This window comes from Rutilus rutilus (genome assembly GCF_951802725.1).
Source record: "Rutilus rutilus genome assembly, chromosome: 2".
Lineage (NCBI taxonomy): Eukaryota > Metazoa > Chordata > Actinopteri > Cypriniformes > Leuciscidae > Rutilus > Rutilus rutilus.
In genome coordinates, this window is record NC_140210.1 from 57,567,262 (window position 1) to 57,580,716 (window position 13,455).

General features: G+C 40.5%; 1 protein-coding gene across 2 annotated transcripts; it reads left to right on the plus strand.

Moving 5' to 3' along the window:
* Positions 1 to 130: 130 nt before the first annotated feature.
* On the plus strand, positions 131 to 12,594 carry LOC311286364 (uncharacterized protein). 2 transcript variants are annotated; one of them, XM_084402558.1, is made up of 4 exons: positions 131 to 195; positions 700 to 867; positions 1,006 to 1,378; positions 7,201 to 12,594. In XM_084402558.1, exons 2-4 carry the CDS (start codon positions 700 to 702, stop codon positions 8,358 to 8,360), a joined length of 1,701 nt encoding a protein of 566 aa, XP_084258684.1. In that variant the 5' UTR covers positions 131 to 195; the 3' UTR covers positions 8,361 to 12,594. The 2 variants fall into 2 exon arrangements, with proteins under 2 accessions (XP_084258684.1, XP_084258685.1); XM_084402559.1 differs by having other exon boundaries at positions 7,204 to 12,594.
* Positions 12,595 to 13,455: the final 861 nt, after the last annotated feature.

Below are 13,455 nucleotides of genomic sequence, written 5' to 3' on the forward strand. Positions count from 1 at the left end.
ATTCCGCAAAACATATGTTAGTATATTCGTCTATTAGTAACGGGCGTCACTGAAATACAATTGTATTTTTAATCAGAGAAATTAGGGTTGGTGAAGCCTCTCTTTTACTCTATCGCTCGTACTGTAGGAGGCGCTGTGACGCTATTTAGTCTACTGGTAAACCACTGAAGAAAGAAAGACTGGAGCATTCAGACGGTGAGTTTAATCTGTTCTACATATATATGCGTTTTAGCTGTTGGCTTGTTATTTTTATGTATCTAGTTTTTAATTAACTTAAATTTAAATTTAGCTTTTCCACTTAGCTATGAAAAATAGCTATGGTTTTGCTACAGTAACCATAACAAATGACGTCATGTTTTTCTACAGTAACCATGTTTTAACCATTATATTTGAAGTAAACAACCAACACAGTGGGTAATTTTCAATGCTAGATTCACGATTTTGGGTGAAATGAGTAGAAATCTGACAATATCATGTTTATTATATTACTAAAAGAGCAATACATGTAATAGTGTCATACTATTTGATAATATCCCTGCACAGTGCTGGCTCAATACTGAAACTAAACATAAATGCTCCTAAACACTTATATCTGAAATTAATATTTCTGAATATTCTCTGAAATGGGCTATTTTGAGTTTAAATCAGTGTCAGTTCATTACAAATTCTTCTTGAAATAATGATGATGTTTGTCTTCAGATGTTGACCATGAGAGCGCAGATGGATGTGATCTGCTGTAAATCAGTAGGAACTGATCTGTCCATGCTGGATATTGAGGATTTCATCACTGAAATCTGTCAGCTGAAGAAAGAGGTGGCGTCACTGGAGGCAAAGCTGAGAGAAAGAGGAGACAAACCCAACAGAGAGGTTTGAGCAGCTCATCATTTCATCCTTCAGCTCAATCAAACCAAAGTTTTCTTAGCTTCTCACTTCTTATGCCACAGTAATGAGGTTAATATCAACAGGTTGTAGTTTATTTGTGTTGATCTATGATGTGTTTGTCAGGATCTGGAGAAGGTTTCAGTGTGTGTGACTGATGGGACAGAAGCTCAGGATTCAGTCTGGAGATCCAGAGACACACAGGACTCAGATCTCAGCCTCACTTTACTGTGTTATACTGACGCTCAGGATCATGGATCCGCTGATCAAACCTCTGACTGTAACACTGGAGAACAGCAGATAAAGATGTGCTCCGTCAAACTGGAGGACTGCAGGAACCTGATAGAGAGACGAGGAGAAGAAACCACAGCAGAGGAACAACAACAGAGCCATGAGGAAGAGGATGAAGATCAGAATAATGATGATGCTGATGATGATGTTCAGGATGAGGATGAAGATCAGAATGATGATGTTGATGATGATGACTTTGTTCCTGCAGGTATGTTTCTTTCTTTTATGACCAGATATGCTGAAGTAACAGAATTAGTATTAAATTGTAGAAATTTGTTCTGACCTAAATTCATGTGGAGCAGCATTTGTAGCAAATTCTGCCAATTCATTAAGACACTAAGAATGGCATTTTGTGAGCTGCAGCTGTGTAAAATATCAAATCAGACATTGTATTTATTTAAATGACAGCCTTAAAAGTTTGATAACACACATCACAATTTGGATCAACTTATCTCTGGGCATTGTTATGTTATTTTTTCTGCAATTATATTGTACACACAGTATATTGTACATATATCTGATATAGCATTGTATTAGCACACCCCCCCCTTTACACTCATTAGGGCTGGGACGGTATGGATTTTTTCTTACCGGGGTTGAAAAGCAAGAAATTCCCGCGGTATTGCGGTAAACCGCTTTAAACCTCAACCCCCCTCCCCACCCTCCCCCAGGTTTTTTTTTTTTTCTGCGACGTTGCGGCTGGAACAACAAACAAAGTGTCAATGATAATCTCAGGTAGTGTTTATGTGCTTTATTTAATGTTAAAAGCATGCAATGTGACTTTGAATATTGTTTAGTGCTCCAGCTTTGTAGCTGTAAAAGCAACAATGGATAATTTACCTCAGATCTTGAAATTAAACAAATGGAAACAAGAACGTTCAAACTGAACATACAAGTGTATTCTTTGACAAATATTGTTTTAGTAACTCAGTAGCCTATGTATTTTTAATAATGTTTAAATGGTGTAATATTTGTGAATTTGATTATGTAGCCTACTTATCCATTTTCTTGCAAGTGCTGTCAAGGATTACTCTCTGGTGCTGTGAGTGTGCACTTGCCGCGACTCCGCGAGGGTTGACAAATGCGGTCTTCACGTGAGAGAATTCTGTTAAATAAGCACGTGCAATTAAAAGCTGAGGTCCTGCTTTTACTTTTTTTATTTATTTACGGTGCGGCTTGGACGCGGCGTCCGTCGAAAATAGACTAGGCGCCTATCTTTATCGAAGCGGCGCTGAGAGACGCTTCTGAAACGCGCTGCGTCGTGGCTGTTATAAACACAAGCATTGACTAGAGTGGGCGCGATCAGCTCCGGTAGCCGCGTCGCAGCCGTAACACGCCACAGAGTGTAAATAAGGGGTTATAGTCAATAGCCTACGAATGGAATGTTATTATGTGTCATGAAACAACTTGCGAACTTGCGAAAGGTCGGATTTGTTCCATCTTTTGATGATAAGTTTTGTTTAGAAAACCTTGAATCCATGTAAGACACAATGTTATTAGACACAATCCATGCATTAGAATCAATGAATCCATGTCATTAGACACAACGTGAACACATGTGAAGGCCAGTGTTTATTTTTTTTTATTTTTGCGGTGATGACGGTGACGAGCTCAGACCCGCGGTAGGCGTCACGTGACCGCGGTATTGCGGTAATGCGGTAACCGTCCCAGCCCTAACACTCATAGGGGATAATTTCACATGCTTCCATGTCAAAGTATCTGTTATCAGATCTGTTGAACATGCAGCTTCTGTTCATGTGTGTCAAGACATTTTAGAAATCCCGACCGGACAATGTTTTACAGACTATGTAGGGTCACCAAAAATACATATAGTTAGGGTAATATTAAATAACTTAAACCATGATATAAGATTTAAGTAATTTTTTTCCCTGTACGTATCATTTGGTCCACCACAAGGTGTCACTGTGGCCTCAAGTCAAGTCAAGTCACCTTCATTTATATAGCGCTTTTAACAATATGATTTTTTTCAAAGCAGCTTTACAGTGATAGTAGGAAATTACAATAACAGAGATTGTTATGGCTTTACAGCAGCTCTAGGATAAAGTTATTGCCCAGCTAAAGTTAGTTTTGATTGATTGATTGATTCACTTCCGTTGCGAAGATCACTAGTTATTAACTTCGGGGCCGCTAACACGACACCATTCTAACAGAAAACCCTCAATGCGCTCCGGCCGCCCTTTCGCACAAAACAATGCCTTGTGGCTCGAGAATGCACTCCCGGAAAAAGGTTCTAAGGGGCAAAAGATTATCAGTTATCTCTGCGCAAACCTCTGCACAAACACAGACGTTAGTTATCGTGTCCGCGTAGCTACGTGGGGACTCTACAGATAAAACGACAGCGTTTTACACTTTTTTTTTTTACAGCGTTGACACTTCAGGACTGCGTTGTCGTCGTGTCCAGGCGTAGGTCCTTCATCAGATCTGGATACAGCCTGGATCTTGCGGACTGCGGTAAACTTCGGGTTTAACTCTTAAACCGAGAGACTAATATTTGCGTAGACGCCATCCTTAGACGTTCATCAGGATTTATGGGAAGTGTTCCCGGTTTCTGCTGACCTAAACTATGCAGCATGCAGTTATTAAGCATGCAGAACAAGGTTATTCTAGGTTATTACTAGGGATGGGACTTTTTCTCGACAAAACGACCGACATTCGACACATGCTCCACTCGACAAAAAAAATAGAGTGTCGACATGTCGAGGGGGCGGGGCTTGTGGGATTTCCAAATTGCATTTATACATTTTTTTTGGCTTTTAATTTATTACATTTCCTCGGTTACTTTAACCTCGGTTCCCTGAGAGATAAGGGAACGAGTATTGCGTTGCAAACGCTATGAGAAAACTCCTTTTCTCGAGAAAAGAACGACCATGGTGTGTAAACAGAAGCAGCAGCGGAAATATGCACGATCCGCGAGTGCTGAAGACGTTCTGCACGGCTTTGATGGGTGCGCAGGAGGACACAAATGGGCGGCGACAGCTTCTTACAGTGGCGGGAGCTTTTTCCTCAGCGCCGTCAACAGAAAGAGCGTTAACTGTAGGTACGTACACACCGCCGCCGACTTGAGCTGCAAAGAAGCTCTGGCCGCCCTGTCAAGGACGCTTGTCAAAAAGTACGGGGAAGCTTGACCGCTCTGAATGGTGAATGCGCGCGGCGCGCGGCCGGGACTCGCTCTCTCTCTCTCTGCTCGTGCGTGCGCGCTTAAAATTTCATATTTTGTTATGAACATTCACCCGCCAGTGTGGCGGATAGCCTTTTGAGATTTACTCGCCAAACAGAAAATCTACCCGCATTTGGCGCTTGGCGGGTGTTAATTTCGGACCCTGATGTAGAATATTTTCCACCCTCCGCATTGCTGCTGCTCTTTAAAAAAAAAAGAAAAAAAAGGCCGACAATCCGACAAAAAGTCGACACATGGGCCTCGACAGTCGATTTCCCAAATCCCGTGTCGTTCCCATCCCTAGTTATTACATGAGTAACTTTTGTCCAATAATTAGAATCTCTGTTTTTTCAGAATTAAGTAGTAGGAAATTGCTAGTCATCCATAACATTGAAACATAACAAACTGTTCCAGCCAATAACCGACAAGAAAATGTTGGGGTGTGGTTTGGGGGGTTAGTGCGGAGGAGGAGAGGAGGGAGGGTCTAGCTAGCCTCCGTTTAGTTTGACAATACTTTAAACGTCAACAAGAAGAGACGTCACCCAACATCACTTAGAGCACCTTTAAAGTAATGTAATCGTTTGGTTTTAGCCAGGTTTCTGTCAAACACAGCACATCTAGGTTATAATCTGTAATCATTTCATTAATAATAAGTGGTTTTGAAGTAAGGGATCGAATATTCAGCAACCCGAGCTTTATCATTTGTTCATCTGTATTATATCTGTTTTTTATTTGTTGAACATCAATTAAATTATTATCCTTAAATGGGTTTAGGAGTTTTTTGTATTTCCTAATTCGGGGAACAGATACAGTCTCTGAGTCTCATATGATGGTATCTAGGTGAAAGAGTCTCTATATGATGGGATTTATCTGACCTCAGTGACGTGAGACAGCTAGCAGACGGTCGGTTTAGCTAGTCTGTCTGCTTCCTGACCTGGGCCTCAATTCATGTTTGAGCTCTAAGACTATGTGCCATATTACTAGAGAGACAACCAGCACCATGCCAGGAGGGATGAATACCATCTCTTTTCAACAGGTCAGGTCTGCCCCAAAAACTTTTCCAATTGTCTATGAATTCTATATTATTCTGCGGACACCACTTAGACAGCCAGCCATTGAGTGAGGACTCCTGCGAACAGGAATGGGGCCAGAGCAAATTACAGTGCCTGACATCGTACTTGCGAGTTCACACACCTCTTTAACGTTAATTTTAGTGATCTCCGACTGACAAAGTTGAATTTACGATTAGCATTAGCCAGCACTTTTAAATTTGCTTTGATGTCAGGTGCTCTGGCTCCCAACAAACATGTGACTATGGTGGCTGGTGTCTCTATTTTCACATTCTGTGTAATAGAATAGCCAATAACTAGGGCACATTCAACAGGATTCACAGTGGGTGTTTCACTGAGTGGAGAGAATCTATTTGTTATGGTAGTCGGAACGGAAGAGCAGTGTTTTGTCCCGCGACTACAGCGTCTCACGGTCAGCCAGTTGCCCTGCTGCACGGGCTCTACAGCCGGAACCGAACAATGTACAGAGTTCACTAAGCTAGTCACATCCAAAGCAGTATCTAAAGCCCTTGCACTCTTACTATCCTCAATTAAAGTTTGGATGTGTGTCTCTAGTTCTGAAATCTTCTCCGTCAGCCTGGCTACCTCCCTGCATTTATCACATGAAAAGCCCTCTGTGCTGACAGAGAGGGCTATACTATACATGTGATACGAAGTGCAAGTGACAATAAGAGGAGAAGACATGACTTACCATGTTTGTTGACTGATCCTACTCACCACAGTTGTTTGATGGACTCGTAAAAGGCGTGAGAGAAAAAATAAAGACGGCAGGCACGTATGGCGCCCGGAAAAAATCTATACAAAAAAGACGGCAGGCACGAATGGCGCTAGCGTGCACAAAAAAAAAAAAGACGTCAGGCACGGATGGCACGTTCACAGGCTAGCGAATTACTAGCGTGTTGTGCTAGCGATAACGATTTAGATTGAAGGTAGCGATGTCAGGTTAATGCGTGGTGATGAGTAAGTTATATTTATCAATATAAACAACAAAGGAATGATAGTAAATAAAGATTCAAAACAGAAAGCTGTACGGAGCATACAGACGCAAACCACTCAGCAGCAAGGCAGACAGGAGCAATCCATGATAAAGGATTATTAAGGGTATATAAGGGTATGAAGGGTATGATAAGGCCCAAATGTGTCTTGGGTGGTCAAACAACCCTTGGTATTTTCCTTGTGGGGCTCAAGCTGTGCCCTCTCCAAACCAATCTATCTTTTACAAACTGCCCAGAGTTGACATCTTAAAGGTGCTGTATGTAACTTTTTCACTCTACTAAAGCATAAAAATGCTATAATATGTTTGCGTATATTGAGGAAACATGCTAAGTTCACATACTCATTTCTATGAAAAACACTTCTACAGCCAGTTATTTTACTTTGAAATGTGAGTTTCCAGGCATTGTCCATTGCGCTCGTTCCTGTTACGTGTGCTCAAACTGGCAACTCGTGTGAACGTCGTCGAGTCTGAGGAGCAGGTGGTGGGAGAAACAACGATCTCTGATATTTAGAATTGGAATGCAGTACCTATTTCGACCACTAATTGTCATTCTTACAGACTGCACCTTTAAGTGGAATCTTACAAGGGTTCGTTGTTTACAGCGGTCGAGTTTGTTAGTTAGCTTAGACTGGATGCTGCCCACTTCATTTATGGTCCTAGATTGTTCTTTTTGAACAAATCATCTCTGTCCGATCTGCTCTCAGATCCAACTCAATTTTATTTTGACTAATCATTCAGCTTTAGTATAAAAGTTCTATATTTAATGCCCATTTTGCTCCTTTCAGAAGACATCGCTGGTTCATCTTCTGATGGAGAAACTGCCTCTACATCCAAAGAGCGACAGACAGTGAAGAGTTTCTCCTGTGGAAAAACATTCAGCAAACAGGGTCATTTAGCAAAAAGTGAGAGAAAACGCAAAGAACTGAAAGACTTCACCTGCAAGATATGTGACATCAGCTTTTCTACCTCAAAAGAGAGGAGACTTCATTCAAAAGAGCACAGCGTGAAGAAGGAGTTTCGCTGTGAACAGTGCGGGAAGGATTTTTTCACCACTCCTTATAATATGAGAGCTCATATAAAGACACACAGTGAAAAGACTTTGCACTGCAGCGAGTGCGACAAGTATTTCCGCACCAAACAACATCTTACAATGCATAAGAGAATCCACACTGGTGAAAAGCCGTACAAGTGTCCTCACTGCGAGAAGAGCTTCAACCAGAGATCCCATTTGAAGAGCCATCAACTCACACATAGCAATGAGAGACCGTATCAGTGCCCCCTCTGCGAGAAGAGCTTCAACCAGGGATCCCATCTGAACAACCATCTACTCATACACACCAATGAGAGTCCATACAAGTGTCCCCTCTGTGAGAAGAGCTTCAAATGCGGAACCAGTCTGAAGAAACATCTACTCACACACACCAGTGAAAGGCCATATCAGTGCAGTAAATGTGAGAAAACCTTTACAAACTCAAGTTCTCTGAAGTTACACCAAAAAATACATTCTGATAACAGACCGTATCAGTGTTCACACTGTGAGAAACGTTTCTATCATTCGACTCACCGGAAAACCCATGAGAGGATTCACACCGGAGAGAAACCGTACCTGTGCTCCTACTGCGGGAAGAGCTTTGCTAGTCCATTTTATTTCAAAGTTCATCTGAGAGTTCACACTGGAGAGAAACCATATCACTGTGGTGATTGTGGGAAGGGTTTTACTAATTCAAGTGGCTTACAAATGCACCAGAGGACTCATACAGGAGAAAAACCTTTTAAATGCTCACTTTGTGACAAGAATTTCACTCGATCAAGTGACCTGAAGATCCATGAGCGATGGCATACAGGGGAGAAACCTTACCGCTGCTCCATCTGCGGTGAGAGATTCTCTTTTAAATGGGGTTTTCAGACTCACCTGAAGAAACACGCCGCTCCAGAGTCATCATAGCTTCATCATGTCATTATTTTTAGGTTGTGTTAAAAAAAACCAACTTGCATTGTTACAGGAACATTATGGTTGTAAAATACCTAAAACTAGAATGTCCAAAGGAGCCCAAACTTAAATCTCTGTGTCTTAGCACCTTATATTAGGCCATATGTAAAAAAATCTGGGTCTTTTACTGGACAGCGCATTAAAGTGCTCCTATTTTGCTATTTTAAAGTTATGTTATAAAGTTATTGTTATTTTAAACAACTAATGTTGTTTTGGAGTCTCCTTCAACAGGTTTACTTGCATCAAAAGTCAAAAAATGGTTTCACTGTCTCATAATATACATCACCACATTTTCAATGACTCTCAAACGACTCGTCAGATGAATCAATCTCTCCAAATCCCTCCTTTCCGCAAGCTACTCTGCTCTGATTGGCCTGAAAGCTCGGTCTGTTGTGATTGGTCTACCGCGTACAGCGCGCGTCGAATACAAAAACGGCCATTGCCATAACAATGTCAGCTCTGCGTGTCCTGAGGCTTCCTACACCGAAAACTAAACACAGACACGAACAATGGCGTCAATTTTACCATATCAGTCCAAGCACGAGTCAGATGATGAAACACTGGGAGAACTAGTTATTCAACCCGAACCTCCATTTCAAGGACGACTCGAGCAGGACGTTTCTCAGTGATACACTACTCAGTTTGAGGGACATTATGAGATGTTGCAACTGTAATTCCTCACCATCAGCATTATCAAGTGCATGTCCATTAACAAATCAATTATTTTCCTTGTACTTATTTATTTACCGAGTATTTTTCTAATTTATTGCAGTGAACATGTGGAAACTGTATCAATAACAGTGCATACATTAGCCGAGCTCTAGTGTGAATGACTGATGAAACATAAATGTTGGTAAAACAAATCTTGCTCCATGCTTAATCTTTCCTCAGAGTAGTGAGAACGATAGACAATCTGCATTAATAGACACAGTTATAGGTAATAGTGGCCCACAACTGATCAGAAGTAGTATTTCAGTAAGACAGTAATAATGTGAGTTAACCAGTTAGCAGGAGACCAACACAATATAAAACTCAAAACTAAGTATTTTGAACACCATCTTTCAAGAGACAATAACTTTATATACGGTGCACTTTCAGATTTAAAACTTTGCAGGATGTTTTCATTCTAGAGCTATTTTAAACACTACATGAAAGGTCATTTTCAAAAATCCATAATAGGGGCACTTTAAAGCTGGACGGACAAGTTAATCAAGTTGTGAAGTCAAGTTTATATCAATTACGTGCCCTGGTAAAAACAAAGTCCTTTCTCTCTCTTTTAATAATTTTAAAAGAGTTATCCATGCTTTTATCACCACAAAGCTTGACTATTGCAACTCAATCTATTTGGGGATTAGTCAATTTTATTTAATCCGCCTTAAGATGGGTCAAAATGCAGCTTCCAGAGTTTTAATGGGAGCTCGTAAGCCTGAGCACTATATAAATGTAACAAATTATTATTATTATTATTATGAGCATGTCACCCCTGTTCTACAGCCTCTACATTGGTTGCAAGTTCGCCACATAATTGATTTTAAAGTGCTTTTATTGGTTTTTAAATCTTTGTATGGTTTAGCACCCAATACCTCTTTGACCAGTTGATTGACTATCTACCAGAGAGGTCTTGGGTCTACCAATCAGTGGCTCTTAGTGGTCTCTAAGGGTGCTTTCACACCTGCCTCATTTAGTTCGGTTGAATCGCACTAGAGTTCGTTTTCCCCATTGGTGCGGTTCGTTTGGGCAGGTGTGAATGCGGTAATCGCACTCAGGTGCGCACCAAAAGCGGACCAAACAAGAGTACTTCGAGGGGGTCTCGGTACGCTTTTTAAACTAACTCTGATGAGGAGAAATGTTTGTTGACAGTTTGCACTTAAAACATGGCAGCTCGCCGACAAACTTGGAGTTGTGAGGAGGTGCGGAGCCTGATAGAAATTATTAACTGATATAAATTATAAATTATTAAATTATTAATAAATAAGAAATTATTTTCGATAATTTCATTCCCAAATATTATTGTTTGTCTAAAGTGGTGTAGACAAACTATATAATAAAATATGACCAGGGATGCATTCAGCCCATGCAGTCGTCTCTCCATAGTCAACTGCGGCGTGTTGTCTGCCGGATTTTCCACCTCTTCGTTTACTTCCGCAAGTTCTGTTGGAATTTTCCCGCACGTTAATTCTGACCAATCGAAGTGCAGTTATGGAATTGCGTTCAAGACACATCTGGCCAATGAGTGATGTGGATGTTGTCACGTGACTGCATTTTGGTTTGTTTTATCAACTCATAAACTGATTTGGACCAGAGCGGTCAGTGTGGTGTGAAAAGGAACCAAAACGGCAGAAAAATGCTACAAAGTAAACATTTTCGCCCTTGGTCTGGACCAAATGAACTGAACTACAGATGTGAAAGCACCCTAAAACCACACTGAAGTCTAGGGGTGACCAGGTATTTTCCGCATCCGCACCGAGACAACTGTTCAAATCAGAACTGCTCCCACAATATATTTTTTTAAATCAAAGTTAAAATAATTTTTATTTGATCTGGCTTATAATTCATAAGTCTTTTTATGCTTTGTTGTTTACTTGTGTCTTTGTATTTTATTTACTGGTTATCCAGTTTGTACAGCACATTGGTCAATGGCAGTTGTTGTTTAATTGTGCTTTATAAATAAATTGAAATTGAATGCGTCTAGAGCAGGGGTGCCCAACCTGTTCTGCATGGTTTATCTCCAACCATAATTAAACACACCTGAACCAGCTAATCAAGAGCTGTTTCTGAAATTGCCCCCTATACCCTAAAATAGGGCACTAATTGAGGAGACAACATTTGTATTGGTGTCCGAAACCGGAGTGGACTTTATCGAGTACACTCATTCTATCCCACAATACACTGCAATTACAGTGTACAACCAATGTGCAATCAGTGGCTTGAGAATATCCATAATGCACTGTGAGGGTTGCATCTATCCAGAAGATGGTGCCCGCAGCTCAATCATCCATCCATCCATCCATTTTCCAAACTGCTGGTCCAATGTGACTACAGCGTAATATCATACAGGTATAAATTGCTTTTTAATTAATTATTAAATTGTTTAAAGGTACAGTGGAGGATTTTCTTTTTCCGGGTGGATCATCAAGACTATTGGTCCTCGTAATTGTCAATCATTCTGGTGATATGTTTACGTAAGGCCGTCGTACGTGCTTGCAAGTAAGCATGTATGAGCGATGCCGACAGCAAATTGTAGCAGAGTTTAGATTCACCCAGTTTTCCTCGTGCATGCTCTCTCGCACACGTTTAATAGGCGTTCCCTCTCTGGAGCAGGTAGAGTGGTTCTTTTCTAAAATTCGGAAAAATCCTCCACTATACCTTTCAATAAGGTTTATTCATAATTTCCATGACAGAGTTCAAGATAAATCTTATCTCACTACTGGAGCTGCCAGTTTCAAATGATTATTAACCAGCACAAACTATGCAAAAGCGGCAGCCCTTCCAGTGCACTCAGTGTCTGAAATCACCCACTCGTTTACATTCACTCCTTCAAGTGAGCTATATTAGTGGACTAATGTAGGGAATAGTGAATGAGGGTATAGGGGGTGATTTTGAACACAGCAAAGGTTTTCAGACTCACTAGAAACTTCCAGGCAAGTGTGTTGGAGCTAAACTGTGCGGGATGTTGGCCCTCCAGGATCAGGATTGGACGCCCCTGTTCTCGAACATTATTAACTGTGTAGAAATGAATCCTCTGGATGAAAATCTGTTTCTTCGTGACAACTTTTCATTCATTGTAATGTGCAGATCAGTGTCTGTTGAAGTGAAGTGTGTTTATGGGGGAATTAAATCACACAAACAGAATGACGAGGCCTAATTCTGTTAGCAGTTATTTAATACTGAAAAACATGATGGCATGAAATGAGTCTTATTTCCCTCAGTCACTTGCTGAAATGATCCAGACATGGATATGAAATAATACACTACAGGTACAGTAACGTGTTATAAGGTCACACTGTCAGTTTTTGGGATTAACAACTGCATCTACTTACAGGTGTGAATCTTGAAATGTCTCGTTCACAAATCAACTTTCAGTAGCGCCTCAAATACTGTCTGTATTAATGTGCAACGGGAGTCAAGCCTGTACTTACCAGTGAAAGTGACCAAAGTAATATCTCAGTTTACAATAAAGCAGTGTAATGCAATTAAAAAATGCAAGTTTATTGTGTTTCTCTCAGTTTGTCTCAGGGAGTGTGTGTTCGTGACGGGCCTGCTTCATTTCTTCTTCCCTGTGTTCTGCTGGAGGGGGTGCAGTTATAAACAGCAAAAACAGTAATACTGTGAAATATTATTCCAATTCAAAAATCACTGTTTTCTATTTGAATATTCAAATGTATTTTCAGTCAAATCTCCATTTTATTGGCTTTTACTCCAGTCTTCAGCGTCACAGGAACCTTCAGAAATAGATGCTGATTTGCTGTTCAAGAATTTGCTGCTTATCACAGTTGAAAATATTTGTGCTGCTTAATGAAGTGTGGTGAACCTGACATACATTGTTTTTTCAGGATTCACAGATCAACAGAAAGTGAAGAACAGCATTTATTTCAAACCGAGAGCGTCTGGAACATGTAGCCTAATAGGCTCTATGCACGCATCACTTCCGCATTGGCGTAAGGATGTTTGGACATTTCCGGTTGTAAATGTGTTGCACATCATTCGTAGATACGATTCGTAGATCTTATGCCTTATTGATTCTTGAAGTGGTAATCTACGAATGATGTGTAACACATTTACAATTGATGAATAGTTTACATTTTAGATAAGGGGATGCAGAAAGTGGTGTAAATGATTTACTCATGCAATTACACATCTATAACAGGTGTTGAACACTGTAGTGTGTACTGCAGTGTAAGTGCTGACTGGTAAGGATGTAGACAGCTGTCTTCTCTGACACACATGGAGTCTTTATCCACTGTGCACCTGATGTGAGCAAAACATACAAAAAAAGTAAAAATGTATTTAACATTTATGAACCGCATAGTCATGTTTTGTAAATGATTAG